At 41.3% G+C, this 16,288-nt stretch overlaps 1 protein-coding gene across 1 annotated transcript; it reads right to left on the reverse strand.

Annotated features, from left to right (window-relative positions):
* Positions 1–1,700: 1,700 nt before the first annotated feature.
* Positions 1,701–13,659, reverse strand: ldlra (low density lipoprotein receptor a). The gene is made up of 18 exons (XM_028042176.1): positions 13,416–13,659; positions 10,473–10,595; positions 9,618–9,740; positions 8,585–8,965; positions 8,111–8,233; positions 7,891–8,013; positions 7,657–7,776; positions 7,329–7,454; positions 6,046–6,217; positions 5,725–5,952; positions 5,520–5,638; positions 5,282–5,421; positions 5,040–5,181; positions 4,704–4,847; positions 4,324–4,611; positions 4,147–4,227; positions 3,895–4,058; positions 1,701–2,998 (listed from the first exon to the last, which is right to left on the reverse strand). Exons 1-18 carry the CDS (start codon positions 13,459–13,461, stop codon positions 2,942–2,944), a joined length of 2,700 nt encoding a protein of 899 aa, XP_027897977.1. The 5' UTR covers positions 13,462–13,659; the 3' UTR covers positions 1,701–2,941.
* Between the last annotated feature and the right edge of the window lie 2,629 nt (positions 13,660–16,288).

Consider the following 16,288-nt stretch of genomic DNA (forward strand, 5'->3'; position numbering starts at 1 on the left):
CAAGTGAATCTCAAAAGTGTGGCCTGCATTTGTTTTAGTGACCTCAACCAAAGTTGGTCAGAGTGGACGGAAAGACGAATGAATTTCAACGCAGAATATACGTAACGAAAACTTGTTAGAGGTTTCAGATGACTTGAAACTGAGGCAGAGGATCAAATTTGAGCTGGATAACAAGCTAAACGTGAACTCAGAGCTGCAATGAAATGGGTGTAGACCCAGTTAGATTAATGTGTTAGAAAGGCCTAGTCAAAGTCCAAACATAAAGCTGTGGCAAGGTTTGAAAATTCATCCAGTCTGACTGAGCTGGATCGATTTCGTATGGTTGAAATGTTAATGCGTGAGCAGAAAGTTTCCATAGATAAGAGTTCAACCTTGATCTACCAGATAAAGAGGCAGTATTATGTAAAAATCAACTTTTTTTGAGCTTTAATTCATGTTATATGACTCCCTCATTCAGCTCCTTCAGACTAGCCAGCTGCAATTAGCAAACACCTGGTGGAGCTGCACTTCTGCTGAGCTCATTATATGAGCTGCTTCTCACTGCATCGCTGGTAAAACATAGATAAGGGGTTAATAGAGGAGCCATGTTGTAATGACTTCCTGAAGGTGGAGCTTCAGAGAGAGCAGGAGCTTCTTAAAGAGACAGAGGCTCAATTTCAAGGCGGCAAATTACCAAATCAAATTTCTATTAAGTCACATTTGATACATACAGCATTTTTATAAAAACTGAAGGTAACACAGTTACTTACTTGATTGTGCTATAAAATGATACCATATGGCTGGAAAGTACTTAATAATAACAAATACATAATACTGTCCCTCTACTTGTACAAAAAAAAACAACTTAAAAAGCCCAGAAGTTGTGTTAGAGGAGCTATGAGAGCTGAACTGGTTTACTTCATGCTGAAGTAACAATAGAACGTTTTCGAAAAACAGAGTCTGAACAAAGTGGATTCTGTAATAAATAGAACTGTGTCTTTATTTACAGAACATCTTGAAAAGCTAAAACATCAGCAGCACAAGTGAACAAGTATGTAGAAGATAAATTATGTACATCTATGAACATATTTACAAACTGCGGTTAATCACTGAACAGAAAAAAGACTTCCGGTATGTCTCTCCTTCCCTGTCTGACACCGTAATAGCTGTGTTTCCATTCACCATAAAATTGCACAAATTGAAATTACAAAAATAAATTTGCTTAACAAACATGCCAATCTTCCAAAAAAAAAAAAAAAAATTTAAAATCGCGTTTTTGTGCTAGAATTAAGTGTTTTTTCCAGCCGTATCAAAAATAAATGTATTTCACAAATCCGCAACGGAAACATGTTTGTTCGCGTCACATGATCAACGGCCGGATGTTCCGATACTGGCGGGAACGACAAAAAAAAAAAAAACCCAACAACAACAGGAGGTAGTAGAAAGATGATGGTTTGTTTTTCGGACAATGTGCGGCTGGCTTATCGGTCTATAAAAACGTGTTGAATCCACAGCTCTTCTGTAAAGTCAGCGACTACAATTTCTCCATTTCCAAGGCTCATCAACGATAGATGATGAGCGCGAGCGCCACGGCTGAATTATAAACACGCGCCATGAAACCGTTACATCCGTCGTACATCTGCCGTAATTTTTAATGTCTTACCGCGTGAACAAGTTTACGTGTCACGTGTGATTTATTTAAAATTCTTTTCTTATTTAAATTAAACATCAATTGCGAAATTGTTTGGGTTTTTTTTTTTAGCTGAATATAGTCAAAGGATTTGCGCACATTCGTAACGGAAACGACGTCACGTGAACGCAGCAGAACCATTTCATCAACGTATGATGAAGAGCAGATTTATAACAGAAACTCTTGAGTTCAATAGCACCAACATGAACACAGAGACATCTCAATAAAAGGCACATACATTCGCTGTAAAACAAAACTATAACTGATATCTAGATGCTTTGGGGTTTTTTTTTTTGTTTTAACCACATGCCATTCCTTCACCAGGACTGCTGGTGTAAAAGGGGAGAACATAAATGCATACTTGACTGGATGCGGAGCATTAAACTCGGCTCGGTTGGTCCCACGTGGCTGCATTAAAGTTTCCCCAACTCCGAGGAATGCTAAACGTATGAACCTTCTCAACGTTTCATACCGGAGACATCTGGAGAAGATCTAGAGAGCTGCACGAAACTTCGAGCAGCGTTTGGTTCTGACGTTTTTTGTTTTTTTTTCCTAAGCAGGTGAAGTGTAACCAGAACTTGAAGAACTTACATTAGTGCCTTCTGGAAGAAGATTTTTGCACACAACACGCAGCCGTCTTTTCAGTGGTTGACCTGTTGCATTCATGACTTAGTGGAACTATTGTGTTACTGCGTGCAGAGCCAGACAATTGATTGTTAGCTGCAGTTAGAGGTAAAAAAAAAAAAGAAAATAAAAAAATCAAACCCTGCCAGTAGAGTACTGTTCAATCTGTCTTATGTATCTGAAATGATAAATAACACACACACAAAAAATAAATCTCCATTCAAAGCTTCTCGACTTCCCCTAAACATCTGCTTGATTAGGAAGTTGCAGTGAACATTAAGAGAATCAAGAGAAAGCTAAAAACAACAAAAATAATAATCTCATCTTAAAAACTGCTTTGCTCCAATTTAACCATCAGGATCACAGTTTAAATATACTGGAGAACACATGACGGTCAGCTGGTTTGTTTTAAGATATAAACCTGAGATGTTATACAACATGTGATGTGCACTCCGACGTCAACTTTTCACCCTGTTATTTTCACAGTAAAGCACTCGTTTATTAGTGAGGATGTAGTGGTCTAAGGCTGTCGGACGCTGGCTTTGTATGTTCTCTGCGTGAGGTAAAAAAATATATATATATACTAAAGGCCTCAAATAGTGTGTTCACTGAGGCACAATGTTTTTCCCCCACTTTGTAATTCTTCTTTCAGTTTTCAATGAAGGAAGGATTGTCCGCCTCTTCGTCCAAGCTCACAATTTGTCTCTGATGAAATGAGAGAAAAGGATGTTAGACGTGCAACAGATTGTACCAGGTAGCTTTCTGCTAACATGGCATTGCAATAGCAATCATGTAAACATGTCACAATCATAAACTCCAGTGTAAGTTCCAAAATTTTATAGCAATGCACAATATATTGGCACCAACATCAGTTATCTACATCGGTTATTAGCCATCTGTAACATATCGGTATCAGTCTGATAATTAAAACTGGGCCGATATTAACAACTGATATTTATTTTAATTTTGTCCTTTTCCAAATATGTCAAAATGGTAGTAAAATGGATATAATATTGGTAAATATCGGTTATTGCCCACAACAGCAACCTTAAAATCGGATATCGATATCGGCCCAATTCTTTTTGCATCAGTGCACCCCTACAATTTTATGTAATAAACCAACACAAAGTAAGTAATTGTGGTGAAGAGATAAACACTTTCAACCTATTTTACAAATAAAGATTTTTTTTTTTAAAAGTGGAGTGGAATTATATTCAGCTCTCTTTGCTCTGATAACTAAATAAAATCCAGTGCAACCAATTGTCGTTAAGAGAATCCCATGTGTTAGAGTGGCCCATTCAAAGACTGGCATTAAATTCAACTTAGAATTTATGGCAACACTTGAAAACTCATATTAACAGATGCTTTCCATCCAATCTGACTGAGTTTAGGCTATTTTGCAAAGAAGAATGGTTAGAAATCCCCAGCTTTATCTGTAAAGTCAGTAGAGGCATGCTGAAAAACTCTTGGTGGATAATTTTCTTGTTTGTGTTGGTATATTATCACACATATTCTTGTACAATACACTGAACTTTGTGGTTGTGATGTGAAAAAGTTCAAATGGTTTGAATACTTTCTTACAAGCAACCGTAAAGACTTACTTTAGGGTAGGCGTAACCTTCCAGGCTCTGGCTCCTCCAGATGTGAACCTGGTCCTCAGTGGTTTTCTGATAGACGGGGTTATGAAAGTGCATTGTGTTGGTGTTCTGGAGCCTGTAGTATCTCCACAGCAACACGCCCCCGACGGCCACCAGACAAAGTATCGCTGTTTTGGGAGGGAGAAATCAAAAGTGAGAGATGAGAGAAAGATGTTTCTGATCGTTGAGAAAAGGCAAAATGAGGCCAAAACATACCTAGAGGAAGGACAAAGTAAAGCGTTTTTGAGGTGCTGGAGGTAGTTTCGGGTATAACTGCGACACCTTTAGGTGGAACACCTGAGGATAAGATTATCACATAATGTTGTCACAATGATCACAGAGAAGGAATCTATAAAAACAGAAATATTTACAACTGTTACTTTCAAAACTTGCCTGGAGTCGTGACAGGAGCAACTGTGGTAGTCTGCAAGATTTTAGGCTTTTCTGGCTGAGGGGAGGGCTTCTTTGGTAAAGGTGTGGTGGTCCAAACCACAGGCCTAGTGGGATGCCGCACTGACTTGGTGGCTGTAGTGGTGATTATGGGAGGCACTGTGGTAGTAATTGGAACCCGGGGCTTCTGCGTCGTCTTTGGTGGCGTTGTCTTTGGTGGCGTTGTAGGGACAACAGGAGGGTGGGTAGTCGAGGCCTGAGACTCTGAAGAAGCTGAAGGAGTTGGAACAGCTGGTAGAGTAGAAACCAAGAGAAGAATGTAGCTGTTAATATTTTATCTGGAAAGTATTAAAACAGCAACTTTCTGTGACGGATTTACCCACCAGGCACACATGTCCTCATATCCCCTGCTAGCATCGTATTATCTGGACAGACACAGGTGTATTTTGGGGGGTGGGTGCCTATTTGGGGGGCAGCTAGGCACATGAATTCACAGGTGCTGTTGGACACCTGGCACCAGTTCCTTCCTGCAACAGGAAATGGAATACAGTTTTGCTTAAGTTGTTGTACAGATGAAAGGTGTTATTAACATTCTCTTTGTTGGGTTCTTTGTAGACTTTTTACTAACAGAGAATACTTTTGTGAGCCGCTGAGTTAGTATCGGTTCTCAGTATGTTCGAGTGCATAGCTACGTCTTATTGGGGATGCAACTGTCTTACCAGCAGGTTGCTTGAGGTTGTGGTAAAGAACGATGTCCTCGGGGGACGAAAGATGTTCCGCCACCGGTGTGATGTCACCACCAGTCAGCCTGTTGGCGCTGAGGATGGCGTTATTGCTGACGTCTGTCCAGAACACTCTTTCCTAAAAACGACCAGAGCGCTACTCAAACACTTGGGAAATTGCGGAAAGAAAAATTGGTGATCATAATTTGTGGGGAATTTTAATTGGAAAAAATTTCCACCTCGAATACGGTGAGTCCCAGCGGGTGAGCCAGCTTGTCCTCGTCAATGATCAGGGTGCGCCGACCGCCGCCTTGCACGCCGATGCTGGAGAGCGTGTGCAGCTTAGAGTCCACCCAGTAGAGGCGCTGGTTCAGCAGGTCTGAGTCACCAGTGGGGGTTGCATGAGAAGAAGACCATTAGCATTAATGTACACATGAATAAATAAACAAGCTGAAGCCAGATGGGGGATGAGGTCACCTATTGTGATGCCATTAGGCCACACGATGTTGTCCGTGACCAGAGCGGTGCGGTCTACTCCATTAAGGCCTCCCTTTTCGATCTTTGCAGGACTCCCCCAGTCGGTCCAGTAGATGAAGCTGTAGGGTGAAAAAGTTTAAAGATGCTGGCGGCTGCAGATCACGCAAACATAAAAATGAGACAAAAACCCCCCAAAGAAACGCACTTGGAATGTGGGTCCACCACAATGGCACGGGGCTTCGATAAGTCTTGGTGAAAGAGGGTTTTGCGGCGGCTACCGTCAGCGGTTACCACGGAGACAGTCTTCCGAATGCCGTCAGTCCAGTACAGGTTGCCGTGGACCCAATCGAAGGCTATTCCTTCAGGACCATCGATGTCACTGCCTATCACCACATTGTGATGGGAGAAGTCCTCTGCTGAGTCCATTGGGGTTCTGGGTGAAAGGTCAAAGCAGCAGTCAAACAAAACCAAACGGGAACATAAAACAATAATACAGTAACTTAAAAGTGAATTTAATCCTACTAACCTGTAGATTTTCTTCAGTGAAAGATCGGACCAGTACATCTCTTGTGTTGCTACGTTCATGTCCAGGGCCACCACGTTCTTTAATCGGGGGATCACTCTTGTGTACTCACTTCTGTCCAGGGTCATCTTTCTGACCTCGTGGCGGTTGGTGAAGAAAAGGTAAGGTGTTGTACCTGCAAAATAAAGGTCAAGAATTTAAATCTATTTTAAAATGACTTACTCATTTTTTATGAAATAAAGGTCATGGTTTTCAAAACGTGGAGTGGCTGTGGAAGAGTCGTTGTGGCCAGACAGGCAGTTCAAAATAAAGTACATTTGAATGTTTCATGATATTTAAATTTATTTCTAATTCTAAACTATAGCTAAGGGAGCATTCACACCAACCCTGTTTGTTTGGGGAACAGTGAAGTTGTAATCGAACTCTGATGGGACCAAAAAAGCGAACTCTGGTCCACCTAAAAACCCACGTCCCGGTTTGGTTGAATGAACTCGAGGGTGGTTCAGATGCTTATGTGGATGCAAGTGGAGCAGAAAGCAGGAAGCGGAATATAGCATAGGGAATTCTGGGTAAATGCAACAAAACAAATGTGAGAGTCTAACTCTAGCGGGAAAAATGACTCGTGGTCTTTCACCAAAGACAAGAGAAATCCTAAAATCTGATGCTACTCCGTTTTTGTTTACATTTTATGAAAAAGAAAATTGCGGTCAGTATCTTGTAAAGAGGTAGTTGTGCCATTTCCTCCAGTAGCTCCTGGTGCAGCGCCGCCACAGGCGAGGAGGGGAACAGGTTTTTCAAATTGTTTGGATCGTTTGACACAGTGAAGTGTGAAAGAGAACCACACCAGCTGAAAATGTAACAAAATTTTGCAACTTTGGTTTCCCAATCAAAACAAGTCTATCGGGTGTGAAAACACCCTAAAGCACAGGGGATTCCTCAAAGAAAACTTGCGACTGTAGTGTATCTTCACTTTCAAGCAGGACAGCAAGCGCTATAGTAGAATGCTTTAGATCACATAAAGCATACTTCAATTGACCCAGTCAAAGTCCTAGACTTGGAAATTGATTTTTACAGATGTTCTCCATTAAATCCGACTGATCTTTAGCTGTTTCGATAATCTCAGTGTCTAGATTAGCATAGTTGTTAGAAAGACAACACAAACACCTACAGCGGTAACAAAAGGTAGTTGGAGGTGAGTACAGAAGTACGCCATGTCACTGTACGTCAAGTAAGTGACGTACGGTTTAGGGATGTGTTTTAAAAATCTGCTTGGAGGTCATGCTTACCAACAGCTTTGCAAGCTTGCGTCGCCGGGTCAATATGATAACCTTCCTCACAGTCGCATTTGTAACCGCCCATCTGGTTGATGCAGATTTGGCTACAGGTTTCTGGGTTTGCGCACTCATCGATGTCTAACCCGGAGAAGAAAAAAAACAAAGTTGAGAAACCAACCAGGACGTTCCTTCTTATCTGAAAGCACAGCCTGTCACAGAGAAAGACAGCAAACAGATTTCTGGCATCACTTCTTAGCCTGAGCTAAGTTCACGGTCTGACCTAACCTGACTGAGAGGGAACAGATGTTCAGTCATTTTGTCCTGCCGCTCCGTTGCTTACCTTCACACCGTCTCTTAGCGACGAGGCTGTATCCAGCTGGACACAGGCACTCGTAGCCAATCTTCAGGTCGTTGCAGATATGAGAACAGCCGCCGTTGTTGTAGAGGCACTCGTTGGAGCCTGCAGAGGCGAGAAGGTGATTTATTTTCCCGGGGATATAATTGCAGCTTTCGGAGGACACAATTAGCCGTAATTAAGCGGGGAAAGCTTTGAATGCGGAGTGTCGCCGCTCACCGCACTCCCTAAGCGGCTCGTCTGACCAGTCCCTGCAGTCACGCTTGTTGTCGCATACCCGCTCCATGCTTACGCACTCCCCGCTGTGACACCTGAACCGGTTCGGACCGTCGCAGTGGCTCACTGGGGGACGGGAGGGCATGAAAAACGCATCAGGTAACACCCAAAATACGCCGCTGGTCTCCGGGAAGACAGAGTGGGAGACGGGGTTGATGTGTACCGTTGATGCAGCCGACTTCGTCGCTCATGTCTGTGCAGTCGTACCGGTGGTTGCATTGGTTGCTGCCGTGGATGCACGTACCATCGCCGCATTCAAACTCATCAGGGCGACACGTGGAATGAGCTACGGAAAGAGAGAGACAACAGTGTGCTTAAGTCTTAGAAATGGCAGAACTAATTACTTTGTTTCTCATCTTTCATTGACTTTCTTAAAGTTGAGAGTGAAGAGTTCCTTTTTGATACTTTTACCCTACTTCATGCTGTCAGACAGGTCCTATTTAAAGTATGAGCTATGTCCGGGATAGTGAGGCTCTGCTTTTGTAGTTAAAGCATAACTTAACAATTTGGTTAAATTTAAAAAAGTAAAATAAAACGCTTTGTTGATCATGTATCTGTTTGGAGGACAACAAGAAGCTACATTATCTGCATTACCAGTTCAGAAACTTGAATACAAACGTGAAATTAAATTATTTACCACATCCAGCTTCATCGGATCGATCAAGACAGTCAGTATCGCCATCGCACCTCCAGCTGACATGGACGCACTCCCCGTTGCCGCACTGGTATTCCTGGAGGGAGCACTGGTGAATGGGAGCGCGCGTGGGGGTCCTCGTGGCGCAGTTCTGGGGCCACTCGTCCGAGCCGTCGGAGCAGTCTGCGTCGCCGTCGCAGGCCCACAGCCGGGGAACACAAACGCTGTTGTTGCACTGGAAGGACGCGCTGCTGCACGTGATTGGCGGGCAGGAGGCCTCGTCGCTGCCGTCATTGCAGTCGGCATCTTTGTCGCACACAAAGGAGGAGGAGACGCACTGGCCGCTCGTGCAGCGAAACTCGGAGTCTGAGCACTGCTTGGCAGCTGGGATGGAGGGGAATATATTTTTATTTATTTATTTTATTTTATTTTTTAGGATTTTTGCCTTTATTTTACAACAGGCTGACAGGAAAGAGGATTGTCGAGGACTCACTGAAGCCTCTACACATGGGTCGCGCGCGATACCTCCTGCGCTACTGCCGCGTGCAACATGGACAAACTTAAGCTAACCACGGAGCAAAGACGGGCTGCACAGTTGGTAGCACTGTTGCCTTGCAGCAAGAAGGTCCTGGGTTCGATTCCCGGCATGGAGTTTGCATGTTCTTCCTGTGCATGCGTGGGCTCTCTCCAGGTACTCCGGCTTCCTCCCACAGTCCAAAAACATGACTGTCTCTCTAAATTCTCCCTAGGTGTGAGTGTGTGTGTGCATGGTTGTTTGTCCTCTATGTCTCTGTGTTGCCCTGCGACAGACTGGCGACCTGTCCAGGGTGACCCCCGCCTCTCGCCTGGAACGTAGCTGGAGATAGACACCAGCAACCCTCCCGACCCCGTTAGGTGCAAGGGTGAACAGAAAATGGAAGGATGGATGGATGGACGGAGCAATGACAGAAAACAGACCAGCAAAAATAAATAAAAATAAAAATAAAATAAAAGACCGGTTGTGAAAGAAGCCAAACAGGATAAAACACAAACTTACCACAGTTCTGTTCATCGGCTCCACTGACGCAGTCCGTTTCTCCGTCACAGCGCCAGGTGCTTGGTATGCACAGGGTCACGTGACCCCTGCACCTGAACTCCGTTGGTTTGCAAGTTTTGTCCACTGGAATTGATAATATAGAAAATATTGGATATTTTACCAACTTTATATTTGCTACTCTATTGAGATGGTTGAATTTGTGTGAACTGAAGGTAAGACAATACCAGGCTGAAATGATTAATCGCGATTAATCGATTATTGAAATAATGGTCAACAAATTAGATTAACTGGAGCATACGGACTAAAAGAGGCAAATTTGTTGAGAGAACAGCACACTGAGAGTGGCAATTAAGACAAAACTGTACAAGAAATATATTCATTTTGGATTTAAGATATGTAAATATGTTCTATACAAAACTCAAGTTGTATCTATTTAGCTTTACCTGGTTCAAATTCTGTAAAAAAAATGTAAATAAATAAAAAATAGATTTCCTAATAAGTAAATGTTGCTATCCAATTATTAATTGATTAGCAGTCAACAGATCAGCCGTGCATCATTTACTGCAAATGATCAAGAGTTCACTAAAGGAATGCTCTTATATTCTTGCATTTTAGTAGAAAAAATATATATATTTCTTATTTTTTTTAAATTAATTTACTTATTTGTTTGTTGGCATTTTTTTAAATATATTTCTAAAACTGCATTAAAAAAAGCTTAAATAAAAAAATCTGCAGAATTTCTTTTTATCCAACTAATCATCCGAATAATCAATAGAACGATCAATAGATCGATTACGTAAATAATCGTCAGTTGCAGCTGTATATGAATACAGTCCAACAGCGGAGGATGCTCACCGCAGGTTCCGGGAAGCTCATCTGTGCCGTCTCCGCAGTCGTCTGTGCCATCACACACCCAGGTGGATGTGATGCTCTTCCCATTCCCACAGAGGAACTGGCTGGGTTTCTGGGTTAAAGCCTCTGTGACAGAAATATGAACGCGTGGCTTTAGAAAGAATCCAAAACCTAAATCAAAATAGTTTTGTGTCAACAATTTAACAGAGGACCAAAGAAGACTGTGACGCGAGCTTCTTCGTTATTTTTGCGTAAGCTGCTCTTAAAATTTCCAAGATGGGGCTTCCATAGAACCAGCGCATTTCACTGGACTGAGAACAAGAGAATCATTTCGCAGCCGAGTCAGCACCTCCACATTTAATGTCAACAATCTGAAAATACAGTTTCCCAAAGATCAGAAGCCGTAACACTCACCAATGTAAAACTACCCACAAGTTGCTCATGCACTTTTTTTCTTCTTCTTTTTTTTAATAACAAAGGCTGGAGTGTGCATTTAAGACCAGAACTGACCTTAGTCCTCCACACCAGCAGGGGTCCCCACAGAGTACTTGACATTTCACTTTAATCAGGTTTGCAAATGTACGAGTAACACATTAGCATCACTTGTATAGCTTTAACAAGCAGCTAAAATGTAACTTGAGTTTGTTAAGTAAGCAGTTTAAATGTTAGGTAAGAATGGTTGAAATTTAACGTAAAAGAAAATCCTTAAAATCCACAAAAACAAATCGTATGTAAAATACTCACTAATTTCTTTGGTTCCATTTTGTTTCATCAGTTTATGTTGCTGAAAATGGGTTTTTTTTCATGTCTTTATGATGAGCTGTACAATATTAAGCCCCACCATGAACACAATGATCAGTTTGAGAAAGACGCCACCGCTTCGGAAACGTCGATCGCCATGCGTCTAAAATCTAAGTCACGGCGATGACGTCATTTGACGTCGATTTCAAAATTGTTCCTTTTTTTTGGTTTTTTTTTTTTTTGTTCTTTCTTTTCCTGAAACTGGTGCCACGTTACCAAAGCTATTTCCATGCTGGATGTTTACTTAATGGGCTTAAAGTTCAGAGCTCCAAAGGCAAACTGGACCAAATGGCAGCGTTATTGACCGACTGCAAAACACTTCTGGGAAAATAACAAATGTGCTCTTGGTTGCTACACATCTTTGAAATGTCAGAAAAAAAAATCTAATATAATCTACCCTCAACAGATTAAGTAAAAGAGGAACGAAGAGGAAAACAAACATTGGAAACGTATAGAATCGCCAAAAATGGATTGATTTCTGCACGAGGTGAGACAAATCTGGAGTCTCTCGCCGAATCTACATGGATAAAACTTGTTTTTCTTTCCATAACCCTTTTTCAAAGTGTTTGAAATGAATGTCCTTGCGACTGGCTGCAGTGGTGACAAATTTTGGGTGGCAACCAGTTCCGACATGTTTCAACCACACACCATACACCCAAAAACCAGCATGCCGAGAACTGGTCCGACAGCAACTTCAGGAGCGCCTGAGTTCAAAACCAAAACTACATGAATGTAGTTTCATCACAGTGTTTTTCTTCTTCTTTTTTTTTTTTTTTTTTTTAAAAAAAACAAAACACAAAAACAACATCTGTCGCCACTGCGAAGGATACGTCAGCTCTTCTGGGAAACGCTGGATCGCTTACAAGTCAAACATAAATGTATCCAAACATAAACAAGCCGATTTATTTGGAAGTGGCACGAAGGTTTCCCCTTATTACCTCCTCCCCACTCTGTGTGACGTTACAATTTATTTGAGTCCGTTTTTATGTGATAGTTGCACAATTATGAAGTGGTACAAAAAGAAAAATGAAAAAAAAAAAAGGCACTTCCGGCTGAACTTGAAAGCCAATGTGCCAGGCTGTATTGAATAAGCTGAAGTCAACAGAGTAAAACGTGCTGAAACGTGACAATGGAGCATAAACAGAAATGAGGGTCGAAGTCAACAGTTGAGGAGTAAAACATATAAACAAATATTAGAAAAAAAGAGAGAGAGGCAGAACTGGCAGCTGACCTGCAGACGACGTGCAACTGTTAGCTAAAAAGTGCTGAAGGAGCCAAATTGTTTCTGTATCGTATTTCATGTATAATAAACCAAAAACCCAACAGTCACCACAGCATGACGCTGCCGCCACCATGTTTCAGTTTGTCTTGACGGGTTTGACATTTCTATTGTTATCTTGTTTTTTTTTTATTTATTTGTATCGTAATAGAATATATGTGGACACATAAACCCCGAATTAATACTGAGTTGATTCTGAAAGTGCACTTTATTTCATTTAGGGGGGTTAGAGTACAGGGGAGGGTCAACTATAATTGCACGTCAACCACTTTGTACATTTCCATTTGCAAAACAAAATTACATTTATATATTTATATATCATTTTTCTTCCACTTTTACAATTTTGCTTCACTACTCTAGTACTGTTCTCTCGCATATTTTATTTTATTTTATTTTTAAAGTTCTTTTGAGCTTTTTCAACAGCCAACAAGCAGCTCAGACCTTATTGGATGTAAAAAGCCCCCAAGACAATAAGAACCGGTAAAATTGATTCATAAAATAAAATCAATGAAAAAGACTCACACAAACTACTATAAAATACTTTTTGTTTTGTAAATTAAATCCATTTTGCGAAGATGTATAACATTACATATAAAAGGAAACGTTTCCTCCTTCCAAATGCAGAATTTTCTGCGAGCCGGAGATGATATGTCTGACCTACATACATGCATAAAGAGGCGAGCCCTCCCCTCCTCATCTGGGACACTTAGAAAATTGTTGCACTTTAAAGAAAAAGTTTGAATTATTTTCTGTAAAAGCGCACGCGACTGAACCACACAATACAGCAAAGGTAGGAGAAGTGCATGAATTTGAAACATTTAAACTCGCAAAAATTTTTTTTACAATGAGTGGAAATGTGAACTTACCGGTGTGACCAAAGAGGCAGATGACAAGAATCAGAGGGAGTCTCATCTTTCTGGCAGATGGATGAACCCTGAAGCCCACCGGTTCTTACAGAGAGGGAATCGGACCCCCAACCCTCCCTCCAAGAAAAATTAAGAATAAAAAAAATAAAAAATTAGTGGCAGCAGTGTTTTATTAATAGTGACTTGGGCTCCAGCACCGTAGATGCTCCCGGCGTCACAGTCTGACACACAGTGCGGTGTTTGACAACATCAGAGTCATTTCAATGTGGTCCACGGGTGGGTGGGGTCCGCGGGGGGCCCCGGCGAAGGGGTGGGCGGGGTCTGGGCATGGTGTGATTTCGGAGGTGCACGCCCTCCACATATAGGAGGCGGGACCTCTGAGCCAATAGCGTTTTACTACGTAATTTAACCTGGAGACATTGGGTTTCATTCACTGGAGGCGAAGCTTTGGGCCTGTGATCCGAGAGGCAGCTGGGAATCTGGACTGAGTGGAAATGTTATTGGGGTCAAGGAGGAAAATGTTTAAGAAGGGAAAGCAGGACAATGTTTTTGCTGGAACTATAGTTGAAAATTCCACATGGCAATTCATATTCTCACAGATTCTCGATTGGCTATAAGTCTGGACTTTGACTGGACCAATCCAACCAACGAATAGAATGAAATTTCTTGACTGGATTTTATTCAAGAGGCCCACGAATGTACAATGTCACCTTCTTAAAATAATGGTCTACACATCATTTTTCCCAAATGTGATTTTGGCAAGAATTGTCTTTCCAAACAATGTTTTAGGGGGGAATTAAAAAAAAAAAGACCTGGGTCATTATTTTAGGATGGTGACGACATTCAACCGTTTAGTATTTGTCTTTGTAAGCAATTTTTGAACTTCATTTCAATTTAATTATGCTAATTGTGTTGGTCGATTTAGTGAACTACATTGAAGTTTGGGACAAAATGCAAAAATGTCCAAGCTGTATTCAAATTTTGCAACATTTTGACAGGATATAGTATAATTGCATACTAACCGATTTAAAAGTTGAGTTTTCCGAGCTTAAAGTCAGAAAAACAAAGAAAAAGTGTCCCCAGAGTTTGTAATTCAATTGGAGAAAAGTTGGTTTCTCACCAACATTGACCTCAAAATCCAACATGGCGGCTTTACGTATGAAACACAGGCACTTTGTGTCAAATTACATCTTTCAGAGACAGCTCTATATAATTTTCTTCAGTAAATTTGCTGCTATACTCACTAAAAGTGCAAAAACACAGACAAAATGTAAAAACAATCACTAGCTTGCATTGCCAGTAGCCATTAGCCTGGTTAGCTAATGCAACAGATTTTCAAATAACTGGAACTCGGTCAAATTGGGTTCGATGTCATTACAGGATCAAAGTTATGACTTCAGAGGTAAATGAATCACGAGAGTAAGAGAGATTCACCTCACCGACAAACCAGTAGACACAATTTACTCTGAGGTAACCAAACATATTTATGATAAACCTCAGAGGAGCGCTGTATGCATCAAATTAGCCGATCAACTCACTCTATTTCTGTCGTCTAATCTATAGGCTTATGAGGTAAAGGACTTTGTCAGCTTTGCAAAAGTTTGTTTGACCTTCTAAAATCCCCAAAACGGTCTACAATTTTCACATCGCCGCATCGTACAGATGCACATCCCTGATTTTTTGTTTCCAGTTTTAAACGTAAACAAAATGATAAAGATGCTTTCGGGACGCAGGGCTTCGGAGCGACACGCCCTGCTGCTGCTGCTGCTGCAACCGACGTCCTCGCTCCTCCTCAAGGTGAGCAAACCGTTAACAGGCGGGGTCAGCGGGGTCACCGCCGTTTGAGGATCCATTGTTGTGGCCTAACGGGTTTTTTTTTTTAGTGACTGCCGACTGTGAGCGTCAAATCAGGTTCTGCCAGGTCCTCCGGCGCTCCCACAGTGGGAATTTCGCTTTTACATCACAGTCAGTTGGAAAAAGCAAAACTGTGTCGTGAACCCCGTAATCAAAGAAAATGTGAAGTTATTCATTCATTTACAAGATGGTGCATGGCGGCCAAAACAGCTAAAGCAAAACCTCTTTGATTCAGTAGCTGTTTCTGCAGAGATTCATTGGAGATCAGCAGCTTGACCGCTTCATTAGGATGTAAAACTAATGAGAAAATATACATATAATAAAAAAATTATCGTTTCACTGCAAAAAGACAAAGTATTACTGAGCATTGTAGGTCTAGTTTTTGGACCAAACATCTTAGCAAACTTGAAATAAGACTAAACTAACTTATAAGTACATTTTCATGTTTTAAATTCATCATTTCTTAAATTTGGGGGAAACGTACTTGTTCCATTGGTAGATTATTTCACTTACAATCCTGAAAAATTGTTAGAAGTGAAATAGTCTTCCAATGGAGCTAGTCATTTTTAATCAACATTAAGGAATTGAGTTAAATCAAACTCATATGTCTTGCAGAAAAGTTACTTTTAAGTATGTTTTGTCTTATTCCAAGTGTACTGAGAATTACTTGGTAAGAGTTAGATTTTTTTTTTTGTTTGTAATGAATTGGGCTCATTCACGTATAGAAATCAAGCAAAAGTATCAGGTGAGAAGTGAAAACAACACATACATATAAAAAATAAATACATAATCCAAATAGAATTACAGAGAGCGAAGGGAGAAAAGCACAAATCCAAATGACACAGAAGCGACGGCGGGGTGTGTGTTGAAAGTGTCTGAGTTGTGGCGATGAACTGAGCTTCTTTCTTGTTGAGTTGAGGTTCCTTGAAACAGCCTCAGACACTCTGCAGACCCGGCCCTGTGTTTGTTCAAGTGCCGAGGCATGTGGCAAGGAGAGGAGCGTGTGGGTGTGTGAGGGG

This window comes from Xiphophorus couchianus, chromosome 16, assembly GCF_001444195.1.
Source record: "Xiphophorus couchianus chromosome 16, X_couchianus-1.0, whole genome shotgun sequence".
NCBI classification, from domain to species: Eukaryota; Metazoa; Chordata; class Actinopteri; order Cyprinodontiformes; family Poeciliidae; genus Xiphophorus; species Xiphophorus couchianus.

Bases quoted from the DNA above. Each gene is read 5' to 3' on its own strand.
- ldlra (XM_028042176.1), bottom strand. From the start codon at position 13,461: ATGAGACTCCCTCTGATTCTTGTCATCTGCCTCTTTGGTCACACCG. The intron at 9,741-10,472 runs GTGAGCATCCTC...TATCAATTCCAG, and splicing joins TGAGCTTCCCGGAACCTGCG to TGGACAAAACTTGCAAACCA. The intron at 4,228-4,323 runs GCAAGTTTTGAA...TCTTATCCTCAG, and splicing joins TGCTCCTGTCACGACTCCAG to GTGTTCCACCTAAAGGTGTC.